Below are 12917 nucleotides of genomic sequence, written 5' to 3' on the forward strand. Positions count from 1 at the left end.
TATTATTACTGCTCTAATCATCCTCAGTAGCACAGTCTTAGATGAGAGTTATCTCTATGCAAAAGGATGAATAATCCATTTAGATGGGAAATACCCATCAATACCAGAAATGTTTACCTGTACTTTATGTAAAGTAAGCATGTGCATTAGGACTTCCACTGCAACGTTTTTGCAATGCAAAGAGATTAGGTGACATATAAGAGAAATCCCATTGTAGTTTGGGGAGGCTTTCCTACAAGTAATTTTAAAATCAAGTCAGTCTTCGCAACATTTCATAACATTAAAACCAGAGTCATGTTAATTGTTTTTTAATAAATTTATTCAAATTATTTATAATGAAAGGATAAAAGACAAACATCCTTGAATCTTTATAGCACCATAAAATCTAACCACTTTTAAGATGCTAGATATTAAAAAATATTGTAATGACCTCATTTATTTCAACATTCTGGTGAATTACTTTTTGAACAGGAAAATGAGATTCAATCACAGAATTTAAAACTCCTAATGCAATCAGCGGGATACCCACTTTCTTACTCCTTATTTTTAAGCGTTACAGTATCCTTAATCATTTTATCAAATTTTGGAGGGTACAGCTTGTCAGAAGCAGATTTATAATTGCTCATTACAGTTGATCAACATTATTTAAACAACAGTGGTGATGCCCAGAAATGGAAGTAGCAGTGGAGATTGACAACATAGAATGCCACCAATAGTTGTCATGGACCAAAGAGAAGCAGAGGAGATTGAGTGATTGACACAACAGAACAGTATTTTCATCATCTATAGCAAATGATGCTACAGACATTACGCAAGGCTTCAGACAATGTACAGATCCAGATTTTTAGACTGTGAAGTTGCACGTCATGATCAATACATATCAAACTAAATGTAGGGTATGTCTTTCACATTCATGTTAATGTCCAAACTTTCTACCATTGACAGACTTTCCATAATTTTCCTTTGGCTTTCATGTAGCTAAGATCAGTCATTTTTTATATCAATGCTCCTAATTGGTATAAATCTGCATAATTACAAAGTAATGAGCATACAATAGCTAGGAAAGAATGATTTAAAAAGCATGTTTCAAAAACAAGGCAGCTGTGCACATTGATTTTTCTTGAAATGTTATTAATAATTATACTAATAGTTTTCCTGTGTCAGGTCTCTTCCAATTCTATGGTGCACAAGCCCTTTTTAAGCATTTGGTCTGAAGAGATCAAGACAAGCAAGGTAAGGGTCCTAAATACAGTAGACCTATCCCAGATCTTCCCTATTCTGTTTTTTGGTGTTGATTAGAAAAACTGAAAAGGAGCAACCAGTCATTTGAACATTAGGAAATTAGCAGGCTCCTCACGAGAATAGGGAGTTTCCACAAAGATGAAAAAATGGAAATGAGAAAGCAGGAATAGTAATATTGGGGACAGTGCATACTCCTATTTCACACTGCTTTATTTGTTAGGCATAACTCCTGAGTAAGGGTAAAATGGCCTCTTTGGTGGATGAGTGTGCACCCACTCTCCATCTTCTTACCAGAAGGGATAAGGACATTCTCAGTTCCATGTTGGATTCACAATTATGTTTCAAAAGGCAATGCAAGTGCTTACCGTTCTATTTTCTGCTTTCTCCCCATGTTCCAAAGTAAGTAAATAAGTCATGGGACAGTGGAAGAAAAAGATGGTGGCATGCCACAGTCTTCGAGAGACTGAAATAAAGAAGCCTTCAGTCTTGCATATGAATTCTTATCTTGAGGCTTGCAACCTAGTACCTAAGAATTCTAAAGGATAAAGGACTTAGCAATGTTACATAATCCTAGATGTTGATATGATTCACTGAGCTGAAGTTATGGATTGTCAAGACGCTAGCTCAGTGAGCGTTAACTTTGTGGCAGAAAGCAGAGGGACACACAACCAACTCATTTATAGAAATTTCAGGATTCCCAAACCCCACTGAGTTGCTTCTTAAGGTGCTTATATTTTTTTAAAAAAATCTCTGCATCTACTCCAGCAGCAGCATAACCTCATAACCTGTGACTTCTCAGGTCAGAGGGGCAGGCTCACAATTGTGCCTTCCAGATGAGCCACTTGATTAACGGAAGACAGATGTTCTCTGCTTTTTTAACCAAGAAATTAGTGCCATAGCATGTCTGACATGCTCAGATTCAATAGCAAGTACGCTCCTCACTCACAGAGTTCATCTTATTCTGGCACTGTTCACTCAGCATTAGGCTGGTGGCACACTGAGTGATGGAATGATTCCTTTTTGTCATAGCTGCTGCAACTGTCTTCTGAATCAGTAGGTCTCCATCACTTTAAGTAAGACTGTTGACAGTAGAAAGCAAACTGTCAGTCTAATAGGAAACTTTCTCAATGCCTTATCGAAAGACCAAGTTCTTAAGTATCATAGCAAAAACAGAGGAGAAAAACAAAAGCTGTTTCTAACCATTGTTGTGATACATATTTTGCTGGCTTCACCAGGCATTATGTCACTTTGCAGCAGAGATGCCTCACCAAAGAAAGTAGAGGTTTTCGTTCAGTTGCAGCTAGAAATTGCCTTTGGTCCACCAGAAGGTGAAGTCACCGCTATAAATTCCTCCACCCTCTCCACGTTGAGCTGAGAGTCAGATTTCTTAGACCCATTCACCAGAATCTGGCTGGTTGGAGTTGACCCTTGTTGAAATGCTAGAAAGGGGGAGGATGGAGAATCAACAGTTAGACTGGAGTTAAGCCATACAAGAGATCATGCATACTGCCTAACTGTACTGCAAGAAAGAAATCATGCTGGACTAAAATGTGCCATTCTCACAGATCTGTGAGAAAATACTATAAATCACTTCATAGACAGAAAAATGCTATAGAAGTGAACATAAAATAAACAACAACATTCTTGACATAAAAATAATGATTTTAAAACAATACCTTTCCCTAACAGTATACTGTATTTGCCCAACTGCAATTCCACCACACCACAATGTATCTAGAATTACAAAGTACCCCATATTAAAAAAAAATCATATTTGCTGAATTGGTTCTGCATAACTCCAGAAAAAAAAAATATTTCATATGGCAGACAGCTAGGCAAAGGCATACAAATTACCAATATGCCCTTTTAAATTCTTCCCTCCTGATTCTGGCGAGGTTCATATAAAAAGAAAGTAAGGCCTTGGAGAGTGCTACCTGTTTTGATCAGAAAGTGGTGAGGGGATAAGATTGTTCTGAACTATTTCCCCTTCTCCCCTTAAGAAAGCACATCTGTTAAATGCAGTCGAAGAATAAAATGGCAGAAATGGCACATCTCCAGTTTAGTCCTCCTGATCAGTCAGACTATCAAATTATATCTGAGAAGAAACTGTCTGTGAGGAAACAAAGTAGCCATCCTGTACTGGAGAATATTTGCTGTTCTAGAGTAAAGGTAAAATAATCCAAGCACAGGGAGATGCAGCTGCTAACTCAACCTTTGTTGTTTAAATATTTAAACAAAAATGAACTTAAACATTGCTACAAGCACAAAATGGGTACAGTTGAGTCATTAATGGAAAATTCTCTGTAAGATGTGTGTAGCCTCATTGAACATTATCTTCCCTGCTGAGAAGGAGCGGATACAAACAATGCTGTGTGGTTTATTTACTTCCTTTCTAGCCTTTCTCTCCTACTGTTTTCCATTTTACTTTATCCTGAACCTCTGACCCTCCAGCTTAAAAAAAGAAGTGTTTCAGCCATGTTTGTTCATTTGTTTTTAGTTGGGCTGAGAATAGAGGAGGGCACAGCTCAGTTACTCAGGCCCTTCCTTGCATGCAAACCACTCTAAATTCAACTCCTGTCATCTTCAGGGTGGCCTGGAGAAAGTGAAAGGCTACTGTCAACAGCATTGGGCTTGATACATTAGTGATCTGTCTCTAAACAAACTCATCTGCAAGCCTTCTTCTGTTGGGTGTTAGGTTTTCTTCTCTGTTCTGCTCTTCTCTCTGCAGGAAAAGCTTTATTTCCACTTTCTTTTCTTTCAACCCCAGATTCTACTTCCGTAATTTAGTTGTCCAATGTCCAAAGCAGTAAATATCCACCTCAAGGATGCACAATTCTTTTGGGGGGTGAGCTGGCTTTTGAGTGGCTTAATATTGTCCAAAGTGTTAATGGTACTAAAATAAAACTAACCCCACCCCACTGAATATAAATGTAATTATACATTAAACCTATACAATTATTATGATCTTCATGATTACAATAAATCTGCCCAGCATCTTAACAGTTATAAACTGATGTAACTTTCAGGGGAGCTCTGGGGGACATTGCAAAATTTTCAGTAGCCCTGTGATGTGCATCTCTGATAAAAATAAGACATTCATACAATTAATTCTACATAGTATATAGGATTGCCCTATATATATCCACACACTGCAACTATCAGGATTGGCTATCATTCAATACCTCTTACTTTGCCTACCTCACTTTACTTATCTCAGGTAGAAATCCTACTCCATCTGCTAGGGATTAATAATCCCATTCTTCGCATGGAATTTTAGATGCCAGAAAGATAACGTTCACACATTAAGTGTGATTTAACATGCTGTGAGAATTCAATCACTGATTGTTTTTCTCTATGGTATATATACTGCTCAAAAAAATAAAGGGAACACAAGCAGAAGACATCCGAGATCTGAATGAATGAAATAGCCTTATTAAATACTTTGTTCTTTACATACAGTAGTTTATACACCGCTCAAACAACTAAAGGGAACACAAAACTACTGTATGTAACGAACAAAGTGTTTAATAAGGCTATTTCATTCATTCAGATCTCGGACGTCTTCTGCTTGTGTTCCCTTTATTTTTTTGAGCAGTGTGTATGTATGTATGTATGTATGTATGTATGTATGTATGTATGTATATATATATACACACACACATACATCTTAATATCATCTATTAATTCAGCCAACTGATGGTTTATTCAATAAACCATGATAAAGCAAATCATGATGGCTGACTGCTCTTAAAGAGTCTTGTACTGAGCCACAACATGAGCTATTCCAGACGGACGTTTCTCAACCCTGGCCACTACCAGATGTGTGGACTTTAACACCCAGAATTCCCCAGCCAGCATGGCCTCTGCAGAGAATCCCAGCTCTGCTTATGCTTAACCTGGCGGCGGGCAGCGGCCATCGGGTCCTTCTGGCAGGCAGAAATCTTCCTTAATTTTGCCACTACAGATTCATCTAGAGCAGAGGGTCTTCAAACTTGGCAGCTTTAAGACCTGTGGACTCCAACTCCCAGAATTCTCCAGCCAGCATAGCTGGCTGGAGAATTCTGGGAGTTGGAGTCCACAAGTCTTAAAGCTGCCAAGTTTGAAGACCCTCTGATCTAGAGGTACCGGGGAATGAATTAGAATCCGCCTCCATACAAACTCCACACTTTCCCTAGAGATCATACCTCCGGGTTGGTTAATTCAGGCAGACCCCCACCCCCCATGACGGGCGCAAACTTCTTAAGCGTCCCCTGGCCCATCCCCTGCCCTGATCCCCCATCCCCCGGGTGGACTCTCACCCGCCCTGCAGCTGTGCCTGGCGCGCACGATCTGCACCGCTTGCTGGTTCTGGAAGCGCACCAGCGCCAGAGTGATGTCGGCGTTCCAGCTGGGGTCTTCCTGCGGGCAGCGAAAGTCGATCTCGGCGCCGTCGTCCGTCACCACCGTGAAGTAGATGTGCCGCTGCTTCCACTCCACGCACTCGACGGCTTTGACGTGGGCGAAGGGCAGCTCCTTGCAACGCGTGGAACCCCGGCTGCCGGCCTCGAAGAGCCGCAGCCCTTTCTCGCTCAGCAGGCAGCGCTTTTTCTTCCAGAGCTGCAACAGCCCTCCGCTGCGCTTCTCCAGCACCCCCTCCCGCAGCACCTTCTCCGACGCCGCCATGGGGGCAGCCAGCGGGACGCTCCGGCCGGGAGGCGCGCTGCCCGTGGAAACGGCCGCGTGGTCCGCCGGGCGAAGCCGCGTTTTTCCTCTTCCTCCGGCTTTTCCCCGGGAGAACGCGAAAGCCCGCCCTCTGCCGCGTGAGCCCCGGCTCGGCTCCCCGCGCCTCTCTGCTGGCGGGATCTGTCGCTACATGCCCGCTTGCTTGCTTGCGCCGGGCTCTTTCTGCTTCCCACTCGCATTCCTTTCTTGCTCAGCCAGAGCCTCGCCCCAGTTTTGCCTTCCAGACGGCGCTCACGCCCAAACGCGGGACTGCTCCGTTGGAAGCCTTGAGGGGTCCGGCCCGGCGTGGAAGCCTGCCTGCCTGCCTGCCTGCCTGCTGAGGAGGCTGGAAGACCCGTTCGCGCGCCAACGGGCGTACGAGGCGACTCGGGCAAACAGCTAGGAGGGTGACTGAAGGTCCCTGCTTTCATTTCCACCCCCAAAAAAGCAGCAGACGCGCAGGGGTGAAAGGCACCGTTCGTACGCGGCCAGAGTTTGACACCGTGGGTAGGGGCATCCCATATAGTCCTGATTCTAAAAGTCCCTTCCTTTGACTGCTGTGGTCCAAACTAGGCCTCGCATGCAGATGTGCTTAACCAAAGTTGGCAGCTGTGTCGGGAAGGGAAGATTTGCAGTAGGGAAGTGGTGCTGGGGCTTAGCACAGGTTTAGAAAGAGGCAGGTTAAATTATGCAGAGAGGATTTGTGGAGGAGGGACACATGAGTAAAAAATGATTGTCACCGGATTGTTTGACACAGGCACAAGTAGGATGAGAACAGTTATTTTAGGAGCAGAATGGAAGTTCTCCTACCCAAAGGGGAAGTAATGCGAAAATCTAGACCTGTGAAAACTGACTCCTGCTGCATATCCTAGAAATTAAATTGTACCCACACGGTCATTGACCCGTGTTCTCCTAGTCCAGCTCGCACTGCGCAGTTTTGCTTTCCTGTGCAACTCCTCAGATGTTATGTTAATGGTTTGCAGTGGCTGATACCAAGAGTAAATAAATGGTAGAAGACAAGGACAGAGGTTCACAATCCTCTCTTTGCAAGGCAAAACACCTGGCTTCTCTTTCCCCTTTGCAGAGGAGTTGCAAATCTTTCCCAACTATTCATTTTCTGCTTCAAATTATAGTCTCCAATTATTCTTTCAATGGAGGAATAGTAGTCATATGTAGTCCCCCTAAGCAACATACACCCAGATGCAATTATGAGCATAAGCTCAGCGACTACTTAATCATGCCTTTAATTGTGCAGGTGTTTCATAATGCTGAACTAAAACAACGCTGAGAATCTCCTGATAGGTTATTAGATAGCAAATGAAATAAGTTGTTGTCTCCAAATTTATGGAGATTAGAAATGTGATATGCAAATTATTTTAAAGCAACTTGGAACATGAATGCTCTTAACTGAGGAATGAAAACTGGAACAGAAATGTAGAAAACATGACTCATGTTTATTATCTCAATGTTGTATTTACAATAAGGATCAAACGATTATTGAATCTATCCAGATATTTTTAGCACAACTGAAGACTGCAATTGTACCTTCATTTACTTGAAAGAAAATTGCATAGATCCCTATGGACATCTATCTAAACCATATTTTTTAGGATTATGCACATTTCAAAAATGATTCATGAGAAATACTTAGCACTTCTCTGTTAATCATTAGACCAGCCCAATTTTAGGCCATTTCTGTGTGTGGTCCACTGTATGTCTTCTGAATCATTTATGAAGTGTGTGTAGGCCTAATATCACACTTTTAGAAGTAATATTGCGTAAATTGTTAATTCTGTTACTGCTAAACCTTGCCTTAGGTTTTAAGCATTGCTGGTTAAGCTCCTACTGAATGATGTTTTAATAAACATGTACTTCACAGTAGCAGCATGCTGTAATTATTCTAGTGCTGAAGCTATTAACTACTTCTTTCAATCACCAGTCCAAAATCTGTGGGAGAAGAAGCATATTAAGTCTGTGGTAGCAAAAAAACTATCTGCTAATCCACTTTTCTAACACATTTTATTAAAAGGTATATGTTTCTGAAAATTGCAACTCACTTTATCAGAAATGCGACTCATGAAAAATCTTGTCTTTTAGTAAAATGTGTCTGTCCAAAAATAAGACTGGATTGTAATCCTGAAATTGAAGCATACAGGAACAATATTCCAGACTTATACAAATCATTTTTTTCTATTTTCCTTTAAAAAGTAGGTTCAAGTATAAGAAACATATCTGACAAACACAGAGAAATTTGACAGATTTTTGGGGTGAGTAGGTATTGATATCCCAATACTTTATGTACTAAGTAGGGATGTGAGAAGTTCTTGAAGACACAGAAAGTTTAGTGAAGACGAAGATAGGTTGGAAGGAGGAAATCAATATTACTCTAATTACCCTATTTTTGACTCAGGTTGACTCAGCTATCCATCCTTCCGAGATGGGTAAAATGAGGACCCAGATTGTTGGGGGCAATATGCTGACTCTGTAAAACCGCTTAGAGAGGGCTGTAAAGCATTGTAAAGTGGTATATAAGTCTAAGTGCTATTGCTATTTTTACCACTGCAATCCTAAAGTGACTCAGAAATCACATAGTAACTCTGCATGTGGAGAGAAAACAGTTTTGCGAAAGAGAACTAAAAGGAATGTTGTAAAAGAGGATTGTGGAAGGAGGGACCTCTATGAAATTAAGGCTGACAAACAACAAAAATCTCAGTTCACTATTCCTTGCTATTTTCTGGCTCCTGCAACCAGGAAAAGCAAAGCTGTTGCATCTAAAGTTAAAGTTACCTCTCAAAATACTAATCAGTGGAAGAGTAAAATAGCACTTTCCCTTTAAATAAGACAGATTTAAAAATGTTGAATTACTTCAGGAGCCTGTTAAAGAAGAATAATGTCCATAAACTTTATTTGCTTATCCAAATAAATTAATGGAGCTCTGCTCTTATCTTCCCTACCTTGTTGGAAACCTGGAGAAAAGAATTTAAAATCAGAAGTGGTGCAGCAAGAGGAATTCAGGAAATAAAGTGCTAAGGGAGAGAACAAAGACTGTTAAGGTTAGACCAGAGTGGAAGAGGATACCCCTCAATACTCCCCAAAACACATTATCAATCATTTCCTGATGAACTTCAACCTACCCCCCAAAACAAAAATATAGCAAAGCTTTATACCTTTTACACAGTTTTGAAGTTGTGATGGGAATATGTCAGGAGATAAAGTACAATTTACACTATTTTCCAAAATATGTGCACTTAATGTTTTAAGATAGATTTACTCATAGGCAGTGTTGTAGATCAAGGGGGAAGACTAGTGTTGAAATGCATCCATCCAAATAGTAAGCAAAGCTACCACTTCTTAACTTTGAAGCCCAGACAATGAAGCAGAGGAATGTTTGTTTTAGAAAAAGAATACAGTTATCTGCCTGGCATTGAATTTGCATTCAATTTCTCTTTCCTGTGTGGTGCTAAATCAAGGACTTTTCTTTCTCTATTATTTCCTATTTCAATAAGAATTATTATAATTGTTTTTTATTACAATAGAAATTCACTATTATACAAGTTAGGGGATGGTGTGTACCTCAACTGTTATTCCATATTTCACGTTGTATTTGTGATTTGATCAGTAGAACTTTTAGACAACAATTTTGTTTAGAACTTTGATTTTTCTGAATTTGCAGGGTTTTTTATTTATTCAAACCATACCCATTTATACTCTTCTAAGAAGATTGTACTTTATTCTGAAATTTTCTCTTAAGTTGCCATCTGTAATTTGAAAAGTTCTACACATTTTATTGCCTTTATCATTAAAAAGCATTTTACTTTTTTCCTCTAACAAAGTTTGGACTTATTTAACTCTTGTAAGATTTCTTTTTCTCAAGAAAATAGGGCTTGTTTTCCAAAAACAAGGATGTTGTGAGGATGTTGCCCTTCTTAAAATAATAATATTCATTTTGACTTTAAATCAGTGACAGGCCTGCCAATATCTCTCACAAACCGAGTCAGGGAAAAGATGTGAGTTGCCTGTTGGAAGATAGGGACTCCCAGGGCTTACCAAGCTACTATCCCGTAGTGGGTTTCACTTACCTTCGGTACCAGTTTGGAACTGTGAGCACTCATGCGGGGCGCTTCTGCACATGCGCAGAACCTTCTGTGCATGCGCAGAGCGTCCGTGATGACATCCTGGCGGGTGGGTGGAGCCTCCTGCCGCCGCTACCGGTTCACCTGAACCGGTTCACTGGTAGAAATCCACCACTGCTACTATCCCAAAGCAGAGTAGGCCCAAAATCTGAAGACCAGAAGGCTTCTGTGACCCTACAGAGACAGCTATCCACTACAAAATTCAATAAATAAATGTAGAAATATCAATATAGTTGAATACATAGTTTGATAAATCACATTAAGGATACTGTACCTTTGTTTGTGTTTCCCTCTTTTGTGTTGCCTTATTTTGCTATGTTCAGTAAATTAAGCTTGTTTTGTTATGTTAATGATTTCTTTGTTTTCATTCAACATTTTTAATCCATATAGTTAGCATCCAATTTTCTCTCTACAGAGAGTATTTTTCCTCTGCATTTCAGACACTAGGCAACATTTACAACCAGTTGCAGCATCCCATGGTCATGAGACACTGATTTGCTATTTTTTTTGTCATTTTCTAGCATAAAATGACACAAAAATGGCTGTTAGATATATTGGATTTGCTTAATGACCATATGGTTCACTTATCATGTTAAACAAACCATGTGGCTCGCATTTACAACCAGTTGCTGCAAAATGGGGTCTATTTGGTCTGCTATGACAAAAAAAAGCCAATGTAGTGGTTAAGGTGTTTAAATAAGAATTGGGAGGCCCAGATTCTGGTCTATCCTCAGCCACAGAATATCCCAAAGGTGCTTTTTTTTCAGGAGGCAATTGGACTTTTTTGTTTTTTCTTTGAAGACGTTTCACTTCTCATCCAAGAAGCTTCTTCAGCTCTGACAGGATAGTGGGGAACCGAAGGATTTATATTCCTTGCAGACAGCTGGTCATTTGCAACCTTTTAGAGGGCCGTTGAAGCACTTGGAAGTTTATCTGTGTCCTCAGGGTCACCTGAGTAGTATTCCTGGTTCCTGTAGTCTGCAATTTTTTTTCTTGAAATCCTACTCCCACACCATTCGTATCCTGTCAGAGCTGAAGAAGCCTCTTGGATGAGAAGTGAAATGTCTTCAAAGAAAAAAACAAAGAAGTCCAGTTGTCTCCTGAAAAAGCACCTTTGGGATAACCATGACCTGGATGACTGAGAATCTCCAAGCCACAGAAGTTCACTGGGTTGTTTTGGGTGAGTGATGTCTTCTCAGTTCACCTTGCCTTATCAGATAGCTATTATGGTGGAAAAGTAGGAAGCATTGACTTGAGCTAGTAAATGAACTTCATCTACTTTATTTTGTATGTTAATATTTACACCTTAACATCTCACAGCTACCCACCCAAATAAATATACATTGTTATTTTCTTTATTATTATATCTTTTCCTGATAGCATTGTATGAGGGAGGATATTCTCTCATTTCTTCAGAGACTTTCTGATTATGGACAATTAACACTTTTTATTTGGTAACATTGCATGAACAGGTCATATAGGTAATAAGTTATTTATCTTTTTAAACAAATTTAATAAAACTCCCTGAGTTTTTTCTTATAGAATGACTGCCACATGGAATACTACCGTAGTTCTTTTTTCTTTTAACAGTGATTGTCTTTTTATCCTGTTTGGCTGCCTCCTTTAACCCTTCCCCCCCCCCAACTTCCTTCTTCCTGCCTGCCTGCCTGCCTTATTGTTATCCATTTAATCCATTTAACAGAGCAATGGTTTTACAGCTGTTCTTATTTTAACCAGACTTGATTTAAAAATAGACTTATTTGCTCCGAAGACTGGTATATCGTTTGAACTAAATACAGACCCTAACCTGAAATATTCAAAACAAAAAATTTGGCCAACTTAGTTAAAAACATTTCTCTTAGTTAAACATTTATCTCCCATACATGGATAGGCATTTTTATTTGAAAATACAGTACTGGGAATGTGCAGTGTCTGCCTAGAAAGCAGATATTATATGTAATATCCAGAATACTGCCAGTAGAGGTCAGCAGTCCTTTTGAGAACAGGAAGGGCACAAAAACAACAGGACAGCAAAACTGTGTTGCTGCAAATTTGCATGTAAAATGCTTATATTCAGAACACAATCATTTTGCATCAAGTGACTTTAAGTGATTCTAAATCATTCTAAACCAAAGGGAAAAAAGTCACAATGTTACTTCAGAGAGAGGTAAAAATGCGGTTGCACTTATAAATGCAGTGAAGAATATCCAAAGCCACTTGTCTTTATATTTTTCTTTAAATCTATTTTTCTACTTGTTCTACTTTCATTTCTCATTGCAGAGTTAGATATTATTTTTTCACTTTTTAGCTTGTTGCCCATATTGTTCTTAAGTGTGTGTGTATGTGTGTGTTTGTATACGTAAATAATCTAAACCACTATGGTCATACTGGGAGGTTGGCCTGCCTTGAAAAAAGGAGAGAGATGAGATTTTAGCCCATAGGAACAAGGGAGAAAATTAATTTAAGAACAGATTCAAAGAAATGAAAAAACAAAACAAAACAGCTAAGTGAATAAAAGCAGAGCAGAAAAAAATTACCAATAGATTCTCCTCCTTTGACATGAGGAACAAAAAAATATTTGCCTTGAGACTTCAGGATAGGCAAAACTATAAAATTAAAATGGAAATGAATATGTTGACAAAACAATATGTTTATATTACACAGTGGAAGGAGCCCACTATCTCCACTTGCACTAAGTAAACAAAGGGACGGGTTTTAATGCATGAAGTTCATCTGAAAAGAACCACTTTTAGTTTTGTCTCATTCAGACATAGAAGTTGTAAGCATAAGGCCCAAGCATTCTGAGTGGCCTTTTCTCCTGTTGATATCTGTCAGAGGTCA

The 12917-nt window shown here is 39.6% G+C and overlaps 1 protein-coding gene across 1 annotated transcript; it reads right to left on the reverse strand.

Annotated features, from left to right (window-relative positions):
- Positions 1-2532: 2532 nt before the first annotated feature.
- PHLDA3 (pleckstrin homology like domain family A member 3) lies at positions 2533-6011 on the reverse strand. Its single transcript, XM_070939884.1, has 2 exons — positions 5541-6011; positions 2533-2681 (listed from the first exon to the last, which is right to left on the reverse strand). Exons 1-2 carry the CDS (start codon positions 5902-5904, stop codon positions 2533-2535), a joined length of 513 nt encoding a protein of 170 aa, XP_070795985.1. The 5' UTR covers positions 5905-6011.
- Between the last annotated feature and the right edge of the window lie 6906 nt (positions 6012-12917).

The sequence above is a fragment of the Pituophis catenifer genome, unplaced genomic scaffold (assembly GCF_029215685.1).
Source record: "Pituophis catenifer annectens isolate HBS135680 unplaced genomic scaffold, rPitCat1.0.hap2 SCAF_3, whole genome shotgun sequence".
NCBI lineage: Eukaryota > Metazoa > Chordata > Lepidosauria > Squamata > Colubridae > Pituophis > Pituophis catenifer.

Coding starts and splice junctions, on each gene's coding strand:
- PHLDA3 (XM_070939884.1), bottom strand. CDS start 5,904: ATGGCGGCGTCGGAGAAGGTGCTGCGGGAGGGGGTGCTGGAGAAGCGC. Junction 2,682..5,540: donor CAGGCACAGCTGCAGGGCGG/GTGAGAGTCCAC, acceptor CCCCCTTTCTAG/CATTTCAACAAGGGTCAACT.